The 22,158-nt window shown below is 39.1% G+C and overlaps 1 protein-coding gene across 1 annotated transcript in view; it reads left to right on the forward strand.

Annotated features, from left to right (window-relative positions):
* The window catches only part of LOC127416203 (sushi domain-containing protein 6-like), a 48,932-nt gene that overhangs the window by 25,639 nt on the left and 1,135 nt on the right, over positions 1-22,158 (forward strand). Inside the window, exons 3-7 of the mRNA XM_051655410.1 lie at positions 11,469-11,660; positions 11,981-12,175; positions 14,772-14,910; positions 16,613-17,031; positions 19,492-22,158. The exon at positions 19,492-22,158 is cut by the window's right edge and continues 1,135 nt beyond it. Coding sequence (XP_051511370.1) covers positions 11,469-11,660; positions 11,981-12,175; positions 14,772-14,910; positions 16,613-17,031; positions 19,492-19,517 — 971 coding nt within the window. The 3' untranslated portion in view covers positions 19,518-22,158. The remainder of the gene's footprint in view (positions 1-11,468; positions 11,661-11,980; positions 12,176-14,771; positions 14,911-16,612; positions 17,032-19,491) is intronic.

Genomic DNA, 22,158 nt, shown 5'->3' on the forward strand with positions numbered 1-22,158 from the left:
GTAAACATACTGACTGATTCTGTAGTCTCATCCTCTTGCATGAACACTTACTGCAGTTTCAGTTGCAATCCAATTATGTATTAATATAATGATGCACCTCAGTGCATTTAATTGTGACTTGTTCAATTCAACTGCAAGGTAATTGGCAATATCCAGCCCTTTAAAATCCAACCCTGCTTCAAGAAATCAGTTAAAATGAACCATATGTCTGTACGGACCCTGTTTGATGGCCGTTCACTGTTGACCCTCTCAATGGCCTAGTCACATTGAAACAGATGCCCTTTTCTCACTCTAGCTGCTAATAGCATTAGACAGCACAATGGGTGTCAGCACCTCTGAGCACAGCTGCTGTGTTGCATCAGGAGGCCATGGCTCCAGGCAGCTGACTGGCAGTTTTTGCTCAGACTGCTGGTGTGCACCACAGAGACTCCAGTCTGTCATTAGCTGTGCACAGAGTGCATTCCTGGAGTGGGTGAGCCACAAACACAGCAGATCCCGAACACAAGAGCACTGTGTCAAGAGCCATCCACTGATTGCAGACATGGCAGGGGTACTGGGTGCCTCTCTCTTCTCTCTCTCGCTCTCACACAGTGGCAAAATAGATACACTACCATTCAAAAGTTTGGGGTCACTTGCTTGAAATGTTTCTCATGATCTTAAAAACCTTTTGATCTGAAGGCATATGCTTAAATGTTTGAAATTAGTTTTGTAGACAAAAATGTAATTGTGCCAAAATATTACAAAACAAAAATTTTATTACAATTTTTTTTTTTTTTTTTAAATGGATGACTTGGACCGAATAATTACGAAAAGCAGCCACTAAGTGCCCAGCATATAGATGGGAACTCCTTCAATACTGTTTAAAAAGCATCCCAGGGTGATACCTCAAGAAGTTGGTTGAGAAAATGCCAAGAGTACATTTCTGCTAAATCTAGGCAAAGTGTGGCCACTTTGAAGATGCTAAAATATAACATAGTTTTGATTTATTTTTGATTTTTTTAGTCACAACATAATTCCCATAGTTCCATTTCTATAATTCCATAGATGTGATGACTTTCCTATTATTCTAAAATGTGAAAAAAAAAAAAGAATAAGTAAGTGACCCCAAACTTTTGAACGGTAGTGTATGTCTGCACGTGTCAACATGTAATCGACTTGTCGGTTGTTTGTGGACTAATCTAGTTAACCATCATGTCCCGTCCCTACTTTCTTTCCCTTTGTAAACTGAGAAGGGGTTACTTGTGCCTCACAGCTGTCCTAATAGAATCAGAGGGTTCATGGCCCTGACCAGTGCAAACACCCATCTGCTACTTTTCACTGTGACAAAGGCTAGAGGCACAATAGAGGCATCCTCGTGTGTCTTGTGTCAAACGAAATCCCTCAGTCTCCCTCCCTGTCGATTTGGTTTGTGAGGACGAGCTGCTTAATTCAGTCAGCTGCCGACTTCGGGCTGGAAAAAGACAATGAACAACACTTCGTTTAATGCTTTTGTTCTGTCTCTCAGAAGACAGGCCACATTTAGGGTTGCTTTGCTGTGTGTGCGTATGATGGCTCTCAGGGTGTAATGGGTACATGCCCTGCTGTGCTTAGCGCAGACTCTCATACTAACAAAAAACCCAAAATAAATTAGGGATAAACTAATATTGAATTTTTGGCCAACACATATGTTTATTGTAATACAAATTTGACTTTCCAAATCAGATGTTTTCATGACTGAATAGAACGCAACAGTTTGGTTGCGGAAGTAATGCTTGCATTAATTTTTTCCATAGAGGAATTTATTTTTAACGACAACTTACAAACCTTTAAAGACAGACCTACCGTGGGCTCCGAGATTGTTAATTGATGGTATATGGTCCTGTTAAAGCCATCAGTCTGCATGATTTTAACTTCATTAAAAAAATTGTTTAATAGCAGAATTCCTGGTGAATAACTACACTACCTGTGAATCCTGAAGAGAGAGATCCACCAATCAGAGAGTCGTGGTACACACGCTCTACAGCAACCGCCGACTTACATGACTCGCTGCAAATTACACAATTGAGTTGGTCTCCCTACACTCTCAAACTACTTTTATATTTATGTAAATTTTAATATTTTGCAGTAAACTTTTTCAAATAAATTGTTTTTATTCTTAAATTATGATCAACAACTTCAAGAAATCAATAGTTTTATACATTTCCATTGTTTTTAATCCAATTACGTCATTCACAGTGCTGTATGGGATTGTTGTTTATTCCCTCGTTAAAGACATTAATTACACAGTCCTGCACCTTCGTCTTTTTGTCCAATTTACAAATACTTATTTTCTTCAAATCAAAGCTTGTAATCTTGTGATTCGCCTCTTAGGTTTGGTTCATGGCTTAGAACGCCTTTATGAAGACTTTAAAGGAATGCCTATGGAAAAAATTATGGAAAAAATATAGTGGTGGCCAAAAATATTGGCACCCTTGGTAAATTTAAGCAAAGAAGGCTGTGAAAAATATGTCTTTATTGTTTCAACATTTGATCTTTCATTCAAAATATTCACAAAAATATGTCCTCTAATGGATATCAAATAACTGCAAACACAACACAAGTTTTATCAAAAAACAAATATTTTTGTCAAATATATGTGTTGCACAAGTACTTTGTGCAACCTCCCTTTGCCAAGACAACAGCTCTGAGTCTTCTCCTATAATGCATAATGAGGTTGGAGAACACATGGCAAGGGATCTGAGACCATTCCTTCATACAGTAGCTCTTCAGATCCTTCAAATACCAAGGTCCACATGGTGGACTCTCTTCTTCAGTTCAATCCACAGGTTTTCTATGGGGTTTAGGTCAGGAGACTGGGATGGCCATGGCAGAACCTTGATTTTGTGGTCAGTGAACCATTTTTGTGTTGATTTTGATGTGTGTTTTGGATCATTGTCTTGCTGGAAGATCCAACCAGGGCCCATTTGAAGCTTTCTGGCTTAGACAGTTAGGTTTTGATTTTATTATCTGTTGGTATTTGAGTTCATGATGCCATGTATCCGAACAAGATGTCCAGGATCTTTGGCATAAAAACATTCCCACAACGTTAAAGATCCACCACCATATTTAACCGTGGCCATGAGGTACTTTTCCGTATGGCTACCTCTCCATGTTCACCAAACCCTTCTCTGGTGTTTTCTGCCAAAAACCTCTATTATTGTTTTATCTGACTATAGGACCCAGGACCATTTGAAGTTCCAGTAGTGTCTGGCAAACTGAATATGCTTGAATTTGTTGTTGGATGAGAGCAGAGGCTTTTTTCTTGAAGCCCTCCCAAAAAACTTGTTGTGATGTAGGTGATGTCTGATTATAGTTTTGGAGACTTTCTGACCCCAAGACCCAACTAATTTTTGCAGTTCTCCAGCTGTGATCCTTGGAGAATTTTTGGCCACTCGAACCATCCTCCTCACCTTGCTTGGAGACAATATAGACATGTGTCCTCTTCCAGGTTGATTCTTAACATCTCCAGTTGATTGGAACTTCTTAATTATTGCCCTGATAGTAGAAATGGGTATTGCCAATGCTCTAGCTATTTCCTTATAGCCATTTTCCATTTTGTGATGCTCAACAACCTTTTGCTAAACATCATAACTTTATTCTTTGGTCTTACCCATTGTGATAGATGAAACAGGAAGTCATGGCTGAACAATTGCATGTTCCTAGTCACCCAGGTGTACTAAAAATGTAAAATATGAATAGGAATATACTTCAGATATATTTTACTCATAAGAATTTTTAGGGGTGCCAATAGTTGTGCCACACATATATTTGACAAAAATATTTGTTTTTTGATAAAACTTGCATTGTGTTTGCAATTGTTTGATATCCATTAGATGATATATTTTTGTGAATATTTTGAATGAATGATCAAAAGGATAAACAATGAAGACATATTTTTCACAGCCTTCTTTGCTCATATTTACCAAAGGTGCCAATATTTTTGGCCACCACTGTACTTCTGGAACCAAGAACTTATTGGTTTCACAGAACTCATGCTTGTCAATCGTGCATTATTTTAGTTCTTTAAATCTTTTTTAACCTGTTTTGCCAAATTCAGGTTGAAAATGATATAGGTCTAAATAATGGAAAATGGAATGGCATGTCTCCGTAATTTTAGGAAAATTAGGATGGATAAAAATAGAGCATTATATCAAAATGATGGATAATTTGATATGATTTGCATCAGCCAGTTCTGACAGATGCTAGTATATAAAAATACTATTAATAGGCCAATACCAATGTTGCTGACATATGGTGAGCTTTAGTGCTTATATTGGAGACTCTGGTTTAAGTCCAGTTTGCACTATTCTCAAAAGCCCAAAGAAGGAAATGTTAAAGAAATTATGGCGCTGAGAGTTTCTTTTCTTTTTTCCTCTCTCTTCCCTTTTCTCCCCAATTTGGAATGCCCAATTCCCAATGTGCTTTTTAAGTCCTCGTGGTGGCGTAGTGACTCAGTCTGGGTGGCGGAGGATGAATCTCAGTTGCCTCTGCGTCTGAGACCATCAATCCACTCATCTTATCACGTGGCTTGTTGAGAGCGTTACCACGGAGACGTAGCGCATGTGGAGGCTTCACACTATTCTCTGCGGCATCCACGCACAACTCACCACGTGCCCCACCGAGAGCGAGAACCACACATTATAGCGACCACGAGGAGGTTACCCCATGTGACTCTATTGGGTCAATTTGGTTGCTTAGGAGACCTGGCTGGAGTCACTCAGCATGCCCTGGATTCGAACTCACGACTCCAGGGGTGGTAGTCAGCGTCAATACTCGCTGAGCTACCCAGGCCCCATGCTCTGAGAGTTTCTTAATAATTTAGTCAATAGTTGCATGTTGTGTTGAGTCATTAATCAGTGTATGGATTATGGTACATTAGACATTAGAACAGTCATGGGTAAATTCAGGGTGGATCATTTATCAAGGGCAAGTCTCATAGATCTCTTGTCAGGGCTCGTTTTGCTTTAGCAGCCAAGTCTGTCTGTTTCTACTGCCTCGATTAGGTCTGTGTTATTAGACATGTGAATGTGAAAACCTGCAGTGTCCCCCACCTTCCTCTCTCCCCAATCCCTGCAGGAATACCACCCCTTTCACTGAAGCTCTCTCTCCTAACACAGCTTCCTGCTCGGCCATGAGAGGCTCTGGGTGCGCTTTATCTTGCACATTCAGCTTTTCCCGTCACAGATATGGGACACCCCTGCTGCGTTTCCCTTTAACCCGTTGAGTCTGCTTCAGAACACATGTGGGAACTGTAAACACACACATAGTCTACATTCACACTGTAGCAGAATAATATAGAGTTGTGTTTACACATTTTATTATGGTTTGGTTTAATTGTCAACAAGAGTGACAGCCGCAGACTATAACCACACTAAGTCGCTTCACTTTGTGGTATGGAAGTTGCCATCTTCGATATTAACACTGACTGTGTGAACATAGCTTCCACAAATCAACTCAGCTCTCCCTCCCTCTTGCCAGGAGCAGGATTCATGCCGTCTAAGCTTCGTTATGTCAAAGAAACTTGAGACTCTAGTAACTTCTGTCTCCTTTCTCTCATGTAGCGTTTTCTTACAAGAAGGAAACCACACTCTGTTAGTAGCCCTTTGAGAGCCATTCAAGACATGTTATGTCACGGGTGAGTTTCATATCTCAGCAGCTGTGGTGTGCTTGTTTCATCAACAACGTCAAACTTGCAATAAATGCATAGGCCAACACCACTGGATTTCTCTGGAGGATTTTCAAGTGGCCATTTCTAGTAATTACTGAGTATTCAATGAACAAAACATCTATAATGAGTGAATCGATGCTTGAGGCTAACATCCATGAGTGATGTGCCCACATGCCTACTCTTCTGTTTCCATAGTTTCCATAATGGGTAGTGAGGGTCAAATCCAGAGGTTGCTTTAAAGGTGAGTATATAAGATTCAGAAACCCTTGTTATTAATGACACCTGTGGCCGTTAAGTGAACTGTAGCCTGTTGCTCGTGATCACACGCACACACTCTATAGGGACGCAAGCGAGAATGACTCCATAAGGAAGCGAGACTGAACTTCAGACTAGCATCATGATGACAGATGAGGTAGCATAATTAAAATTACACAGTTATGATTGTTTTACTACAAACTTTGAGACTGCATATTATATTTGACTCTCCAGTGCTGGAACAGGGCTAAAACAAAGTGTGAATATAGGTCTGACTATGCGAGACTGTAGTTTGAAGTAATCACTTTTCTTTGCATGATACATTGACTGCATTTATACGATAGCCTATGTTGGCATTAGCTAGCTAGTCAGCTTTATCAATAGCTGTTAGCTAAATTTGGTGGATGATGACAGTAGCTGTTTATAAAATAGACTGTACATTATAAATATGTTGACACAATTCAGTACTGATGTGATTCCATCACAAATGTCATTTTGATATATCGATGCGCTCTTGTTTTATAATAATAGAATGTACATATTTTCTGTATAACCAAGTTACGTTGCACTAATGAATGGAGATTTTTGCATTATCTTGAACATTGTCTAGCATTCATTTCATGTGTTATTGTAGTTTACCTTACTGAATAATTACAGATTAACATTGACAGTAACCTGACTTTTAGTATAAAGAGAAGATTGTTGAAATTATTTGAAAGTTACGAAGCAAGGTAGCTTGCAATTCATCAGCGTTAGCAGGCAAGATCAAGTTAGCTAAAATGACACAGATCAGTCCTTATGGCACTATATTTCACATGTTTTGCAGTTATGTAAGCTTACCTGTCCAATAAGAAGAACACCAATTCAGGGTCGGTTTTGATCCCCAAAACCAAACGACGGTCCCTCCAGTAATCAAATGTCCTGCCGATGTTCACTCTAGTTTTCGCTCGACCACGATCACGTTCCCGCTTAGCCAGATGGGATTCAGTAAATGTTTTTTTTTTTGTTTTGTTTTTTTGGCTTACTCAGAGTTTGTGTAGGAGTCGGTGTTGTGCTGGGAGCCGGATGTTTGCTGGATTCCATCTCTAAGATAACGTTAACTAGTGTTGCAGTTTGTTGACGCTGTTGAATAGGGGAAGAGAAGCACTGAGGCAAGGCTCTCGGGAGCACGCATAAACATCACATCCTTTGGATTTTCCCGGCAAAAGCGACCCGCTCCCTTCGCATGAAAATCAGTCTACAGGCTTTAATAGGCAACCTAGGAAGTCCGGGAAGGGCTCATTTTTTTAAGTTGCGTTACAAGCCGTTCACACGTTGGCAAAAAAAACTTTTCATGAAAAATTTTACATATTGAACCTTTAACCTAATGGTTTCCATCATTTACTGAATTGTAGAACATTGTCAGATCATTTAAAATGCTTTCCATCATTTCGACATATTAAAAATAATCTCCATAGTGTTCCCCTACTTTAGAAACATCCCCAGAGTAAAGGATGCTAAAAGGTATATGAAGTGAAGAAAAGAGGATAAAATAACGTTTTCAACATCCTCTCAAAAAATAAATAAATCGGGAGAAAGACCCGAGTTGAGGATTTGGGGAGAGAAACAAGGCATTACAAGTGTAGTCCAATGAAGTAATCTTGTTCTTGTTTAAGCTGAAGTGTGTAATTTCTTTGCCACCAAACGGAATTGCAAAAATAAACAGATTTCCCTAATACTCCGCCTGTCTTCTGTTGATCGAGCAAACAGATAGTCCCACCCTAAACTCATGCTGTTGGTTGAGTCAATGTTGAGTCGGGCTGCTTAAACAAAGCAATAATTTTATAGCAGCACAGAGACGCAGTTTTTATATTTTTTGAGGAAGTCAGTCTACAAATGCCATGCATATAGTTCTCTTTGCTTATTAAGATTGGATAGGAGAAAGTATTTTTACATTGCAAAAATTACACACTTTTTAATTAAATTGGTGACCAGATTGCAAGACTGCCACATCTGTTGTCTTTTTTACATTGCAGACAGAATAAAAAAGGAAACGCCAAGAACACGCAACACAGTGCATGAAAAAGGCTAAAAGAGCTCTTCTAAATATATTAAATGTTATAATATTTTCCTGATGTTTCAAAATAGAGGATGACAGGAAATTAAAAATCCAGTTTGTCAAAGTTACGTATAACTTTTTTGCAAGAAACGTACTTCACGCAGGTACATCTAAAAGATGCGAGCACTTTGCCAATGCATTGCCAACGCGCAGTCCGGTTGAACATGCTTAACATGCATTCTTGTATTACTATGGTAACCTCTGTACTCAGGAAGGCAGTAGCGTTTCCTTCAAAAGTCTATGCCATTGAACTGGATGTGTTATTATTCAGGTAAGTAACTATAAATATATTCACAAAAATATTCACTTGCTCATAGGGGTGGGTAAAAATATAGATTTTCCAATGCATTGCGATCTTCATTTGAACAATCTTGATATCGATTCAACAAATTGAGGAAATTTGCAACCAAATTTCATGCTATGTGACTAAAATGTATATATTTGGCACATTTTGGTAAATGTTTAGATTTAGGTGTGGTAGTCAGCATCTTTACTTGCTGAGCTACCCAGGCCCCCCCGTACAAAAACATATTTACAAGGGCGTGTCTTATAGGATTTTTGAGACAGCAGGGCTTAATCAGCTGGGCCTGGGCCACTGAGTTTTGGTCTCACTGAGCAGCTGCACACTGCAGTTGTCAGTAATGTGATCTGCTTTAGACCACAGCCATTTGTAATCAAGGATAATTAGGATTTAAGTTCGCTGTAAATCCTCTGGGTTTTTTTTTTTCTTTTCCTTTTTTTTTTTCGGTGTCATATTGTGGACAGATGGAGAGTGAAGGCCATTCACAAGTGCATGTGTTTGACATTTAGTTTCTCTGTTAGGATCTTTCTCAAAATGCTACATTTCTTCTCATTACCGAAATTAGGCATATTTTATCCAAATTATTTGTGCCTAGTAGAGTAAGTCAAGGATCCAGTTGGTATTATCTGATAGGTGCGGAAGGAAACGGTGGTAGATTCTATCAGATATTCAAGTTAGACTAAATTATCCTAGTGTCTTACTAAACTTCTGCCAGCCAAACAGGTTAATTGGAATTTCAACATGTAATGTGTGCTGCCCAGAAACATACCACTTTGGTGCAACAAGACATTTTTGAATGTTTTGTTCCTTGACACCTAACATATCCCTGTGGTTCTAATGAGATTGGTATCTCTATTGTCCAGCATACAGTCTGTGCTAGATGTTGTGAAGGTCCTGCCCAACTTGTCTTAGCAGATCTTGGCAGCTCTTATAAACACACGGTCTTCTGCAATTCTGTAATTCTTTGAGTGAAATACAACTACAAGGAAGAAAACTTTTTTGAAGATCCATTTAGTCAAAAGCAAAGCAAGGAAGCAGGAACTTGCAATGTCTGTCTGTTATTTTTAAAGGAATATTCCATGTTTAATGCATGTTAAGTTCAATCGACGGCGTTTGTGGCAAAATGTTGATTACCACAAAAATGTATTTCTATGTATCTGCCTTTCTTTAAAAAAAGCAAAAATCTGGGTTACAGTAGAAGTGAATGGGGACAATCTGTAAACATTAAAATTAGGGATGTGCACATCTACTAGTTTTCATAATCGACTAGTTCGTCAGCTGTTTGAACGACCAGTTCTACCTGTTATTCACTGTTAACCTCAGTAAGCTATCATCATGCAAAAACACTCCCTAAGAAGTTGTCTCATTTAATTGGAGAATTGTGTCTCCCACTGAAACCACCTCTACTAAAAATATTTATGTTAGTTGTCGACCCCACTAATCGTTGGACGACTAGTTGATTAGTCAACCACCCTGGCACAAGACGTACACTGTATGCATGTTAACATGGTTTTCTGTGTAAAGCTATATCCAATTTTACAACTTTACCTTGACGACATAACCCTGTAATCCAGCAAAAATTATTTAAACAACTTTTATAAGCTTCACATCTCTGCCTTTATACCCTCCAAAAATTGGCCTATATATGCTTTGAACATAGCTTGTCCTATAAGAATTTAAAGTCAGAAGTGCAGTCATACAGTTAGTACACTCAGGCAAACAAAAACAACTACATACAGATGTTCCACTAGTTTAATATGAGGAATTGTGAAGCTCTGCATCTGTTCTGTACTTTATAGCATCAATGGATCTCTGGTGTCAAAGCAGAAGACAGGGGAACTGCATGCCCAGCCTGAGTCTATAATCGGCTGATCTCAGCTTAAGGGCATGTTAAAAACTCAGATTAGAGAAGACAGTGATAGAGGGAGTCTCTCCAAACAGACTCTGTTTGTTTGTCCATTTTTCATTCTGCTGGATAAATGTAATGAGGGGATTGACATGTTTACATGTTTTGAGTGATCTATTGTGTGAATGAAGCTGTAGCTCAGGGGGCAGATGGGGAAAAACACACGCAAAAAATTTGTTTTTATATTTGTGCGAGTGTGGGGTTTTGTGGTGGGGGATTTGCTTCATGCCATAAAGGTATGTGGAAACCCAAACACCACACAATAATAATAATTTTCTTTATTCACCACACATTTTGCACACATACAGTGAAATTCTTCTTTTTCACATATCCCAGCTAGGCTGGGGTCAGAGTGCAGGGTCAGATAGGGTCAAGGGCCTTGCTCAAGGGCCCAACAGTGGCATCTTGGCAGTGCTGGGGCTTGAACCCCTGACCTTCTGATCAGTAACCACTGAGCTACCACTTCCCAAACAATATGTGTTTGTTGAGCATTTAATTTTAAAACCATTGGCATTAATTGGGAGTTTATCCTATCTGACAGCTTCCACTCTTCTTGGAAGATTTTCCCCTAGATGTTGGAACATGGCACCAGGGGACTATGAGGTCAAACACTGATTGTTGGGCGATGGAGCCTGGCTCGCAGTCGGCATTCCAACTCATCCCAAAGGTGTTCAATGAGGTTCAAGTCTGGACTTTGTGTAGGCCAGTCAAGTTCTTTCACCCCAGACTCAGTAAACCATTTTTTATGGATCTCGCTTTGTGCACAGGGGCATTGCCATGCTGGAACAGAAAAGGGTCCTCCTAAACTGTTACCACAAAGTTGACAGCACAGTTCTCTAAAATGTCACTGTATGTTGTAGCTTTAAGATTTGTTCACTGGAATTGTGTGGTCATGCCAAACCCATTAATTAGATGAATAGTGTATGTGTGTTAATCAAATAGCTTTGAGTCAGTTCCAAATTCATGAGGCTTTAGTTTATTCTCAAGGTTGGATTTGTGGATTCAAAATTTCGAATGAACAGTTCGTTTTTATCTAAACTTTCAGTCAGTATCTTATCATTATTAGATATATATATCAGACAGATGCCATAACTTGAGGGTCTAACTTGGAAGACTCTGTAGAAGTAACATATTTATTGTCTGGTGTTTATGCTACTTTCTTTGCACTTCTTGTTGGTAAAGTAGCTTGTTACTTATTTTCCTGCACTTCCTGCCCCTATAGGCTGTCCCAGACCTTCAGTTGTACCTCATGGCAAGGGGAACCTAACGGAAACCAACCGTGGCTCCTTCTCTGTGGGTACACTTCTGCAGTACAGCTGTGATCCAGGATACATGCTGGATGGCTACAGTATTATCACCTGCACCATCTCAGGCCACTGGTCTCCTGATCCGCCTCGGTGTGTCAAAAATGATGGTATGTTTCTATTCAATCCTTCTTTCGTTTTTGGAACTCATTCCTTATCAGTATTTTTGTGCCAGGAAGATTAAGAATAAATTCAAGGGCAAATTCACCAAAAAGTTGCGACAATTCTTTGCGTAGTATCTCGGCACAAACACCTGCATCCTATTCACTAAGCACTAAGCACTAAGCAGTTTAACCATGTGCTAAATGCTCTGAAATAGTGCTTTTGTAAATTCTATTGTAAAAGTTGTTTTAGTTTCGTTTTTTACCACCACTCTCTTCTTAGCTGTATCAGTGCACTGTTTGACAAAACAGCTTTTTTTCCTCAACAGTTTGTCAACCACCAAGTGAGCCAGAGAATGGAGGATATAACTGCCACCCCTCGCCCTGCCACAGACTAACCCAGGGTACAGTGATCGAGTACTTCTGTGATGAGGGTTACATTCTGAAAGGAGGCTACCAATTCAGAACCTGTGAGAACGGAGAGTGGAAGTCGGCTATGCAGATCAGCTGTCACCCTGTACAAGGTACATCACACACCAGCAGGAGCTTGAGCCAAACTGAAAATCCTGCTGTCGTGTTTGTCAAATCTGTGGCAGTGTTTGGGAAATCTGTTAACATTTCCTGAGAAATCGTGTTTGTTTAGATCTTATTGTTTGGTTTTGTTTTCATATTACCTTTAATCAGTGCTTGAAGTGGAATAACAAAAACATAAACGTAATAAAATATGCTCTGAGACTGTTTTTGTTCACAACATATGTTTATTTAAAAATAAGTAATCAGTAAAAAAAATAAGTAAAAAAACTGGGGCCAAACTTTTTTTATCCGTATTTATCTTACCTAACACTTTTATTGTAACTAACATGTTAACATGTAAAAACAAACAGTTAATAATGTGTTTATTTACATTCAAATATTATTTAATTATGTTAAAAGAGGTATTTAAATATCATTTTCAAGGTCTGGCCGTAAATTCCTTTTTAAGATCTGTCTGAATAAAAACAAATATGACGTTACATCCTCAACTAACAAATAGGTTTTGATTAGCTTTACTTTGAAAATAAAAACATACAAAGTAGGGTTGCTGTTTATGAAAACTGAGAAAGAATATATAGATCTGCTAAAGTCTGTATCTTTGTCAATATCAACACACATAAGAGAACAATGGCAATCTAATGTAGAACTGTCTTTTTACACAAAATAAATGTAGCCTAAAACTGAAAAAGAGCATCAAGTCTGCTTTTCCTTTTTTAAATTTTTATTATCCTCCCATTCAATTAGGGAAACTTTTGCCTTCCTTATCCTGCACACATTAATTTGCACACAGGAGCCAGATACTTGTGCAGATAATAATAATTAGAAACGGTGAACAAACTGATTTGATTATGTTCAGGATTGAGAACGATGTAGAACCAAACACTGTCAGGATATATGCATAGGCAAGTTCAGTGACAATTCACATAATCTTTTTATGAGCACTACAGAAAAGAATGGAGAATAAAAGCAAATTGTCATATGTATTTTCTTTGAAGGTTTGATTTTCATCATCATTTGCCTCTTGTGAAAAAAGGTTGTGCATATGAGCTGACATCACTTCAGTAACAGCTTTTATTTTAAGTCTGTAGTTTTGACTGCACCCAGCAGCTAAGCAGTTTGCATAAATACATTTGAGTGAATAAGACGAGATAATGTGCTAACCCAAAAGTTGCTGGTTCATGTTTTGGTGAAGAGTGAAACTGAACTATGTCCAGACAAGCTTAAACATGCACGTTCCTTCAGAACTTGACCACGGATAACTTGACGAGCACCGATGCTGTTGCACGTGTTAAGTGTTGTTAAACTCACCGCTGAGTTTTGCTCAGAGAGCGTTCAGGTGTTTACCACGATTTTATCAAATTCATTTGGAAGGTCAGGTAAAAGTGATTGGCGGGCTGCATCAAATCACTGGCTTACATTAAATAACGACATTACATCGTACCAGGAGATTCTGAGAAGTGGTGGTATGCAAGAAGAACTGCCAGTACTCTGTAGAGTAAATTGTAGAAGTGCAGGTACTGCATACCGCCCCACTTCAAGCACTGCCTTTAAGTTATTGGTGTGCTACACCTATACCCAGGGGTTGCGTTAACTGAAAATTGACATTTACAGATTTTTTTTTAAACATTGACAGATAATTTCAAGTGCTGTCCGTCATTTTGACAAATAAAAAATAAGAAAAACATTTTAACCTAGTGCATCAGTTTTGACTTTACTGTCTCTCTGACACACACTCCCACTGTGTGTGTGTGCCCTTACTGCCTTGTAGTATTAGGATATCTATTAACAGGCGCCATCACCATTAATACCTAGTAGTATGCGTGTCTCTTTACCAATTGTGTTCAGATTTCGAGGAGAGTCTCTGAATAATGACTGCATACATAAGTCATCATGCTAGTATGTTACTGCATGATTTGTGTGTTACTTTATTTTAATGAAGCCAGAGCAAAAAAAAAGTATAATAACAAAATGAAAGCGCAAAAAAAAGTGCTGCATTGTTTCTGTCAATTGCATTTAATATAAGTGCAAACATTGCGTTAAGAGGAGAATTGTCTGTTATTTCAGAGGAGTATCTCCATTAGAGCTTTACAGATGTGTGTGCCTCTCACCTGTGATGATTTATTGTGATATCAGGAACACCGAAAAATTTCACTGAAATTGTGCATGTTTGTATGCACAATTTTAAATATTCCGATCAGACATTTATTTCCTCTAAAAGCTGCATGTAACCGGTGAAGTTTAAAAATCTTGTTTTAGCACGGTTGATTGCTAGAACTTTCATTCAATAACTCACTGGTTTTACCTGACTTGCGCTTGAGGAGTTAAAAATATTTATTTAAGCCAATCCACTGTCATGTACATTGTAATGGATGCTACACCCCTGAATGTAGTACTTATAAAATTAAAACAAGTATGACAGGTAAAAATAGACCATGATGGAAATTTTACAACTCAGTCCGTCAGTGACGGAGAAAGATGTTTTTTTTAGTGCAACCTCTGCCTATACCTAGTTGTATACCTCTAGAAATGTTCTTTGCCTTTGGCTTCTCACACTGCAGTGAAATAAACAAAGTGTTTCTCTTACAGGGGAGGAGCAGCGCTCGACTCTGCCCATGCCTGCACTGTCTATTGTGGCCTCCACCGCCAGCTCTGTGGCCCTCATTTTGCTGCTGGTGGTGCTGTTTGTGTTGCTGCAGCCCAAACTCAAGTCTTTCCATCACAGCCGGTGAGACACTGTCTCCCCTTAAGGCTAAAACTTACTCTGCAATTATGTGAACAAGGAATGTCACAAAATATCAGTACATTGATTATTGATTGTCACGTTATTTTCTCGATACGTTTTTTAAGGCATTGCGCTCCGTGACGATGCAGAATTTTTACCAGTTCTCAAAGTCATAGCTGGGCGGCGGCGGCAGTGTGCATACATCGATAGAAAATAAACAGACACGTCCGGTGCCTGCCGCTCACACTATTTCTCATTTGCGTTGAGAAATATGGATGTAGAAACCAAAACTATTGTGCAATGAGTAGCCTATTTATATCTGGAAAAAAACGCAGATTTAGGTTGATAATCATCGGGAAATTCTTCTGATTATTGATATGTGAAAAAGACTTCGATCCCAAGCATAATTTGATCACAGGTGCTTCTAGCTACGGAAGCTCAATTTTGTGCATTGTTGCATTCCAAAATGTGTCAGAACGCAAAAACGTGTGCATTCTCCTTGTTGCAGCAAGGGGCACTGTTGTGGACATTATTGTGAACCGTCCACTTCTACCGTGAGTTTCCTCTTTTACGGCAATTACTTTCACAGTTTGAAGCAAAGGTCATTATATTTATTGCAACTTATGTAAATGATGACAAATCAAGTTTAATGGCACAGACTTTTGAAGGTAACTCTATCGCCCCCTTGATTAATGAGGTTTGTTACCGCCTCAGTAATGCAAAAACGCACATTAAGGATGTTCAACCAGACCACGTTGGTAATGCGTTGGCCAAGCACTTGCATCTTGCGTATGTGTACTTGCATAAAATACAGTATGTTTCTAGCCTTACTGAGCTTAGCGGCTTCTTCTTCAGGGGCTATAATGTTGATTGTTGTTTTAAAAGGGTCATATGGCAAGGAATAACGTTTTCCTTGATCTTTTGATATAAAAGATTTCACTTCACTGTGTTATGAAAACATACTGTAACTTGCTTGTTCTGAACTCTACAGCTTACTGACGTCAGACAAATTAATTGATTGAACACTTGAACACATGACCAGCCACATTGTTACGTCGTCAACCCTTAATCGTACTTATCACTCTGTAATGCAGGCTTTGCAAAGATGCTGTTATTCAAGGATGGGGCAGAGCAAACCATATTAGACTAGACAGCTAACCCACAACTTGTGTGCGAATTTACATGGGGCGCTTACATGGACGTCTTAAAGGCACAGCAGCAAGAAAACGGCCTACTTAATTGCAAGGATCAGAGAGGGAGTAGAAAATGGTCATGAAAATCTAAATTAAAACTGTTCTTGATGCAAATAAACATAACTAACATTATAAGTGGACTTCAGGTATTATATGACTCCTTTAATATGGTACTATATATGTAGTCTTTGGAAACACCAATAAAGTCATGGGTTTTCAGTGTTCAAAGGCCTTTTATTACCATTGTTTAATAATCAGTACTGATTCATGTGACATTTGTTTGCTTTTCAGTGTTGGAACTGTTCTAATTTTAGTAGCATGGAGAGATTATGTCAATCCTAATTCCAACTATTGGACATGAACAAATATGGCACCTCCCCTACAGCGCTGTTGTTCCAGTAATTTGCAGTTATCATTATCAATCTACTGTGATGTAAGCCGCCGGTCAGGGTTTGATCGTTGTGTTCATTACCTTGTTCTCTTTCTGTTTCTTTTTATCTCTTTCAAAACAGCCGTGAGCAGGGTGTGTCAGGACAGTCTACCTCCATCATGGTGGAGGGTGTTCAGGTGTCACTGCCCTCTTATGAAGAGGCCGTGTATGGTGCTGGTGGCAACTCTGTGCCGCCTCCTGAGTCCCGTGTTCAGATCGTGCTGTCGGAAGGCCCACAGGCCGAGGGTTCGAGTGAACCTCTGGAACAGACTCGGCCGAATTACAGTTTTCCCTCCACCACGACTGCTGCATCCTCGTGTCATGCAGAGACAGTATTGGTTCACCAGATGCCCTCTTCCTCTTCTCCATCCTCCTCATCCTCTCCTTCCTGGGCTGCTGAGCAGCCTGGTGCCGCTGCGCCTCTCCACCGCAGGCAGAGCAGCGAGAGCAGCGATCAGCACAGTCTGCTTTCAGTCACCTCTGCAGAAGACTATGGAGATGGTAAGTGAACTCCAGACTCGCAAATCCAGATTTAAGTAGCACAGAACCAAATAAAAAATTGTTTTTGGCATATTTACAACAGAGCACAACAAGGATCACCCACTTATTAAAAAATGTTACAGCACATAGTACAACATAAAATTGTTGACTTAAATTAAGTGATTAAAACATTTGTAAACAATATATTGCAAGCAAATTATTCACAAAAGTAGGCCGATTGTGATTATCAAATAATCGTCTGATCGTGATTATTTGATCTAACTGCAGTTATTGTGCACTTGCAATCACATTTTACTATCCAAATAAGGGAATTTTAAGCAAATATAGAAATGCCATGAATGGCACGTTTTGTGTCCTATTCTCCAGTGTAATTGGATCATGTGAGTGCTCCAAATGAACTCCAACTGTCTTACTGGGCCACACAACGGTCTGCACAGCTTCTGGAGATTTACCCCTTCTTTAGCACTCTGCATGCACCGTCTGTGGAGGTTCGCGCCAAACTCACATGGAGATATAGACTCTAACTCCTCCTAGAACTTTTAAGCTACATGCACCAAACTCGGCACAGACCTTCAGACTGGTCTGACTCGGATTGCTATATCTTTTCTAACTGATCGGACTTCCGGTATTCCCGTATCGGACTTCCGAACAGGACTGATTTTAAATTGACTCACATTCAAGGTGTGAACTTTTACTTGTAATAACTCCTTTAGAGGATTCAATCTACTTACTATCACTCCATCAATTTCTTTTTCTATCTTTCCATCACTCTTTTTATTCTTTCTTTCACTCCATCACTTTAACACCATAGCAACTGCATACAACCTAGCAACCATTTAGTGCACCCTAGCAACCAAAACCCATTGACTGCAATTCAAAATGGCTTAGATGGATATCTCCTGATCAGAATGTCCTACAGACATGAGAGTTGGCTTGTTTGAATTGGGTGAGCAATCAGTCTTCAAGTATCATCATGGAAACTACTTAGCCACACCCTAGCAACCATTTAGAGCACCCTAGCAACCAAACCCCTTTGACTTCCATTCAAAAAGGCTGAGTGTGATATCTTCAGATCAGAATGTCCTACAGACATGAGAGTTGGCTTGTTTGAATTGGGTGAGCAATCAGTCTTCAAGTATCATCATGGAAACTACTTAGCCATGTCCTAGCAACCAAACCCCATTGAATTCCATTTAAAACTGCTTAGATGGGTATCTCAGGATCAGAATGTCGTAGAGACTTAATTGTTGGCTTGTATGACTCAGAACAGCAAGCAGCCTTCTTGGTATCACACTGGCAACTGCCTAGCAACCACATGGGCTTACCCTAGCAACTAAGTAACAAATCACATATCTCTGCACCAGAACATCGTAGAGACTTCCAGTTTGACTTATTTCACTCAGTATGGCAAGGAGCCTTGATAAGTATCACCCCGGTAACTGCTTAGCAACCAGATGGGGTTACCCTAGCAACCAAATAACAAATTATATATCTCTGCACCAGAACATTGTAGACACTTCTGGTTTCATTCATTTGACTCAGGGTAGCAAGAAGCCTTTTGAGTAGCACTGTGGTAGCTTCCTAGCAACCAGATGGGTTTACCCTAGCAACCAAGTAACAAATCACATATCTCTGCACCAGAACAAAGTAAAGACTTCTGGTTTCGTTTATTGGACTCAGGGTAGCAAGGAGCCTTTTGAGTAGCACCGTGGTAACTGCCTAGCAACCAGATGGGGTTACCTTAGCAACCAAGTATCAAATCACATATCTCTGCACCAGAACATCATAGAGACTTCTGGTTTTGTTCATTGGACTCAGGGTAGCAAGGAGCCTTTTGAGTATCACCTTGGTAACTGCCTAGCAACCAAATGAGCTATCTATCTATCTATATTTCTATCTATCTATTTGATAGACCGAATGGTCTTATAATCTTTAAACTTTGAACTTTTAAAACTACTACTTAAACTTGTAACTACTTCAAACTTCAAGCTTTTACAACTACTTCAAACTTTCAGGCTAAGCTTTCTCAAGCCAACATCAAAGTTTGTCTTGACAACTGTTTTATCTAGTTTCTCATGTTATTCTCCTACTGTGCAATACTTTCTTTTCCGAAAGTCTTAAAGGCAATCATATATCCCTGTTTTATTATATGACTCCATTTAAATATGAATAATTGACTTAAGGTATATAAACTTTAGAATAGGATAATTCCTGTAATTTCATATATGACTTGCAATGTGCAATAGATTATATTTTGTTGTGTGTGTGTGTGTGTGTGTGTGTGTGTGTGTGTGTGTGTGTGTGTGTGTGTGTGTGTCAGATTGCTTCCTTTGAGTGCAGTACTAAATAAAACACAAAATGCAATTTCAGAATCTCCAAAAGGTATATCAACATATGAGAAAACCTGTATATATCCTGCATAACCCTAATCTAAATGTCTCCTTCATTTCTATTCTACAGATATTCCATTGCTAAAGGAGGCCTAAGTCTGTGTGCAGTCAAACCCCCTCTCTCTATCATTGCTGGCCAGGACTGTAACCCCTAAAGCTTCTCACCAGCACTAACCCTTCAAAACAGCAGTAAATAAGATGTCCATCAGCTGTCCCTCTGCCAACAAATTGCTTGCCCCTGGGCCCTGCAAGCTGTGTGACCCCTTGGAGTATAGTGGCTCTCTTCACAGGATATCTTCCCTTGACCAAATGAACCCTCAAAGGGATGCGAAAATGTTTAATACGCCACACCTTTACTTACAGGTGCACCATTAATCACAGGCTTACCTGTCACAGCAAGGATTCGCTAATCACAAATGAATGCATTCAGATTATGTAACGACCATTTAGAAGGTTGTGGACCTCTGCTCTGTCAATAACTGTGAACTCTAGCGAAGGGATTTGCTAAACCAGGCCCTTTTCTTTTTGATGGTGCATGTTTTGTGCAATTTCTTTTCTTTTTCTTTTTTTACTGTTTCTTTTAAACACGTGTACACAGAAGCACGGCACAATTGAAGCATGTTTCACAGCACCGGTGTACACCATCTCAACGCTTGACCGAATGGCTTGTCCCTAGCGCGAGACACGGGGTTGAACTGATTTACATTGTACTGTATTCAAATATATGCTTGCCTTTTTGTTTGCCAAGAAGTACCTGTGCAGTGCTCTGTGTGTGTGTGTGTGTGTGTGTGTGTGTGTGTGTGTGTGTGTGTGTGTGTGTGTGTGTGTGTGCGTGCCTGTGCACGTGTGTTTCTGATGCCTGTGTGACTGTGGCTATTGTGAATTTGAAGAGGGCTGAAGTATCATCTAGGCTTCTTTTCCTTAAATAGGAAACATTTTCAATACCTCCATTTTCTAATTGAGACGTTATTTAACTAGAATCGATGTTCTTAGTCTACATGTCTGTATGTCTAAAGTGAACGAGATATACTTTGTGAATAACACTATGTACTTTGAGATCAGCAAAGATGAAAATAACTGTGAAATAATGCCGCAGAATCTTCTCCTAAAGAGAAAGACTAAAGAAATAACTTTATTTCTTGATTTTAAAAGAGTGATTGCATTGTTCAAGCTCGTGTTTCACAAGTATATCTCTCTCATGTTTATGTGTTGCATGCACAAATTAAGAAAACTTTCTCTTTTTTTTTTTTTATCACCTGCATGTTCTTTTCCAAAAGGACTTACTGGGTGTGGACTAAGTTCATTGCTGTGCTGTAACTTGTGAGTTGCAACTTGCTAGTAATATTTGGATTATTAAATTTGCCCCTGCCTCCTATAATGAATGCTTTGCAAACCAGTTCTGACATGGCTAAGATTTTAAAGACTGAATCACTATCAACAATAGGAGCTATGTTTATTAAGTTAATTAAAATTAAAGGTGCTGTAAGAGATTTTTTAATGGAAAAGTATACAAAAATGTTCCTACTCCCTTAAAGATATTAAAGAAATAAGTGTTCTGAGATATCTCACCGGTCTCAGTGACAGCTGTAGACAGCAAACAAAAATGTGTCCGCAGACTGCGGACATTGATGTTTTTCACCTGTCAATCATTTTGCTTGTTCTCATTTGAAGCGGATCATCGAGGCCATGATTCATAATGTTTGTCAGTTGAGGGCACTATTGTGCCACTGTTGAATTTGACAGCCACAGGAACAAACAATGCTGCTCTTTTGCTCGGTTTTGGTCTCAAAATTATCTTTGGAGGGCAGGGTTTTGGAATGAGGGGGTGTGGCTAATTCAGCGGCTCAGTCACGTGAAAGCTTCAGAACGCTAAAATCTCTTACAGCACCATTAAGAAAGGTTTATCAGGTGTTTCAAAGGGAATTGGTTTGAAACCCTGTAAGATTTAAAAATATGTGGTGCATTGTTTTAATGCACTGTACAGTAAATCACGAAGACTCTAATTTTTCTTAAACAGTTAAGCGAGTTCTTGTTTTAAAGGAATGTTCTGGGTCCAATACAAGTTAAGCTCAATCGACAGCATTTGTGGCATAAAATTGATTACCACAAAAATTGAGGTTACAGTAAGGCACTTACAATGGAAGTGAATGGGGCCAAAAGGTTAGTAAGTGATTTTATCACACTGAAATCGTTAACATGCACATATTGTTTAGGTCTTGTGGCTATACTTTTGAAACAGCGAGTATTTTAACGTTAAAAAATTGGACCCCATTAACTTCCATTGTAAGTGCCTTGCTGTAAAGCAGATTTTTTGCTTCTTTTTTTTAAAGAAAGGGAGAGACAAGTCAAAATTTATTTTTGTGGTCATCAACATTATGCCACAAATGCTGTCAATTGAGCTTAAATTGTATTGAACACAGAATATTCTTTTAAATGTCCCAGTGTACAAGTCAGCATTAGGAAATGTCCTTTCTCACTCGTAGTGTGTTCTTCTGGCAAGTGGACATTTGAAAAACATTTGAGTTTATTTTCCTTGGTTTGTGTTTTACATCACTGGACATTGCCGCACCATGTGTATATCCTTTGTGTTGATGCAAGCTTCAAAAGTTTGTCATCATGCATCAAATAAATATTTTTGTGTCTGACTTTGGAGAGAGAAAGAGAGAGGGCAGTTTGCCTATCTGCACATCCTTGATTTTATTTTCCTGGTTTTTGTAAATTGATCGACATTTGTCAT

This window comes from Myxocyprinus asiaticus, chromosome 25 (genome assembly GCF_019703515.2).
Source record: "Myxocyprinus asiaticus isolate MX2 ecotype Aquarium Trade chromosome 25, UBuf_Myxa_2, whole genome shotgun sequence".
NCBI classification, from domain to species: domain Eukaryota; kingdom Metazoa; phylum Chordata; class Actinopteri; order Cypriniformes; family Catostomidae; genus Myxocyprinus; species Myxocyprinus asiaticus.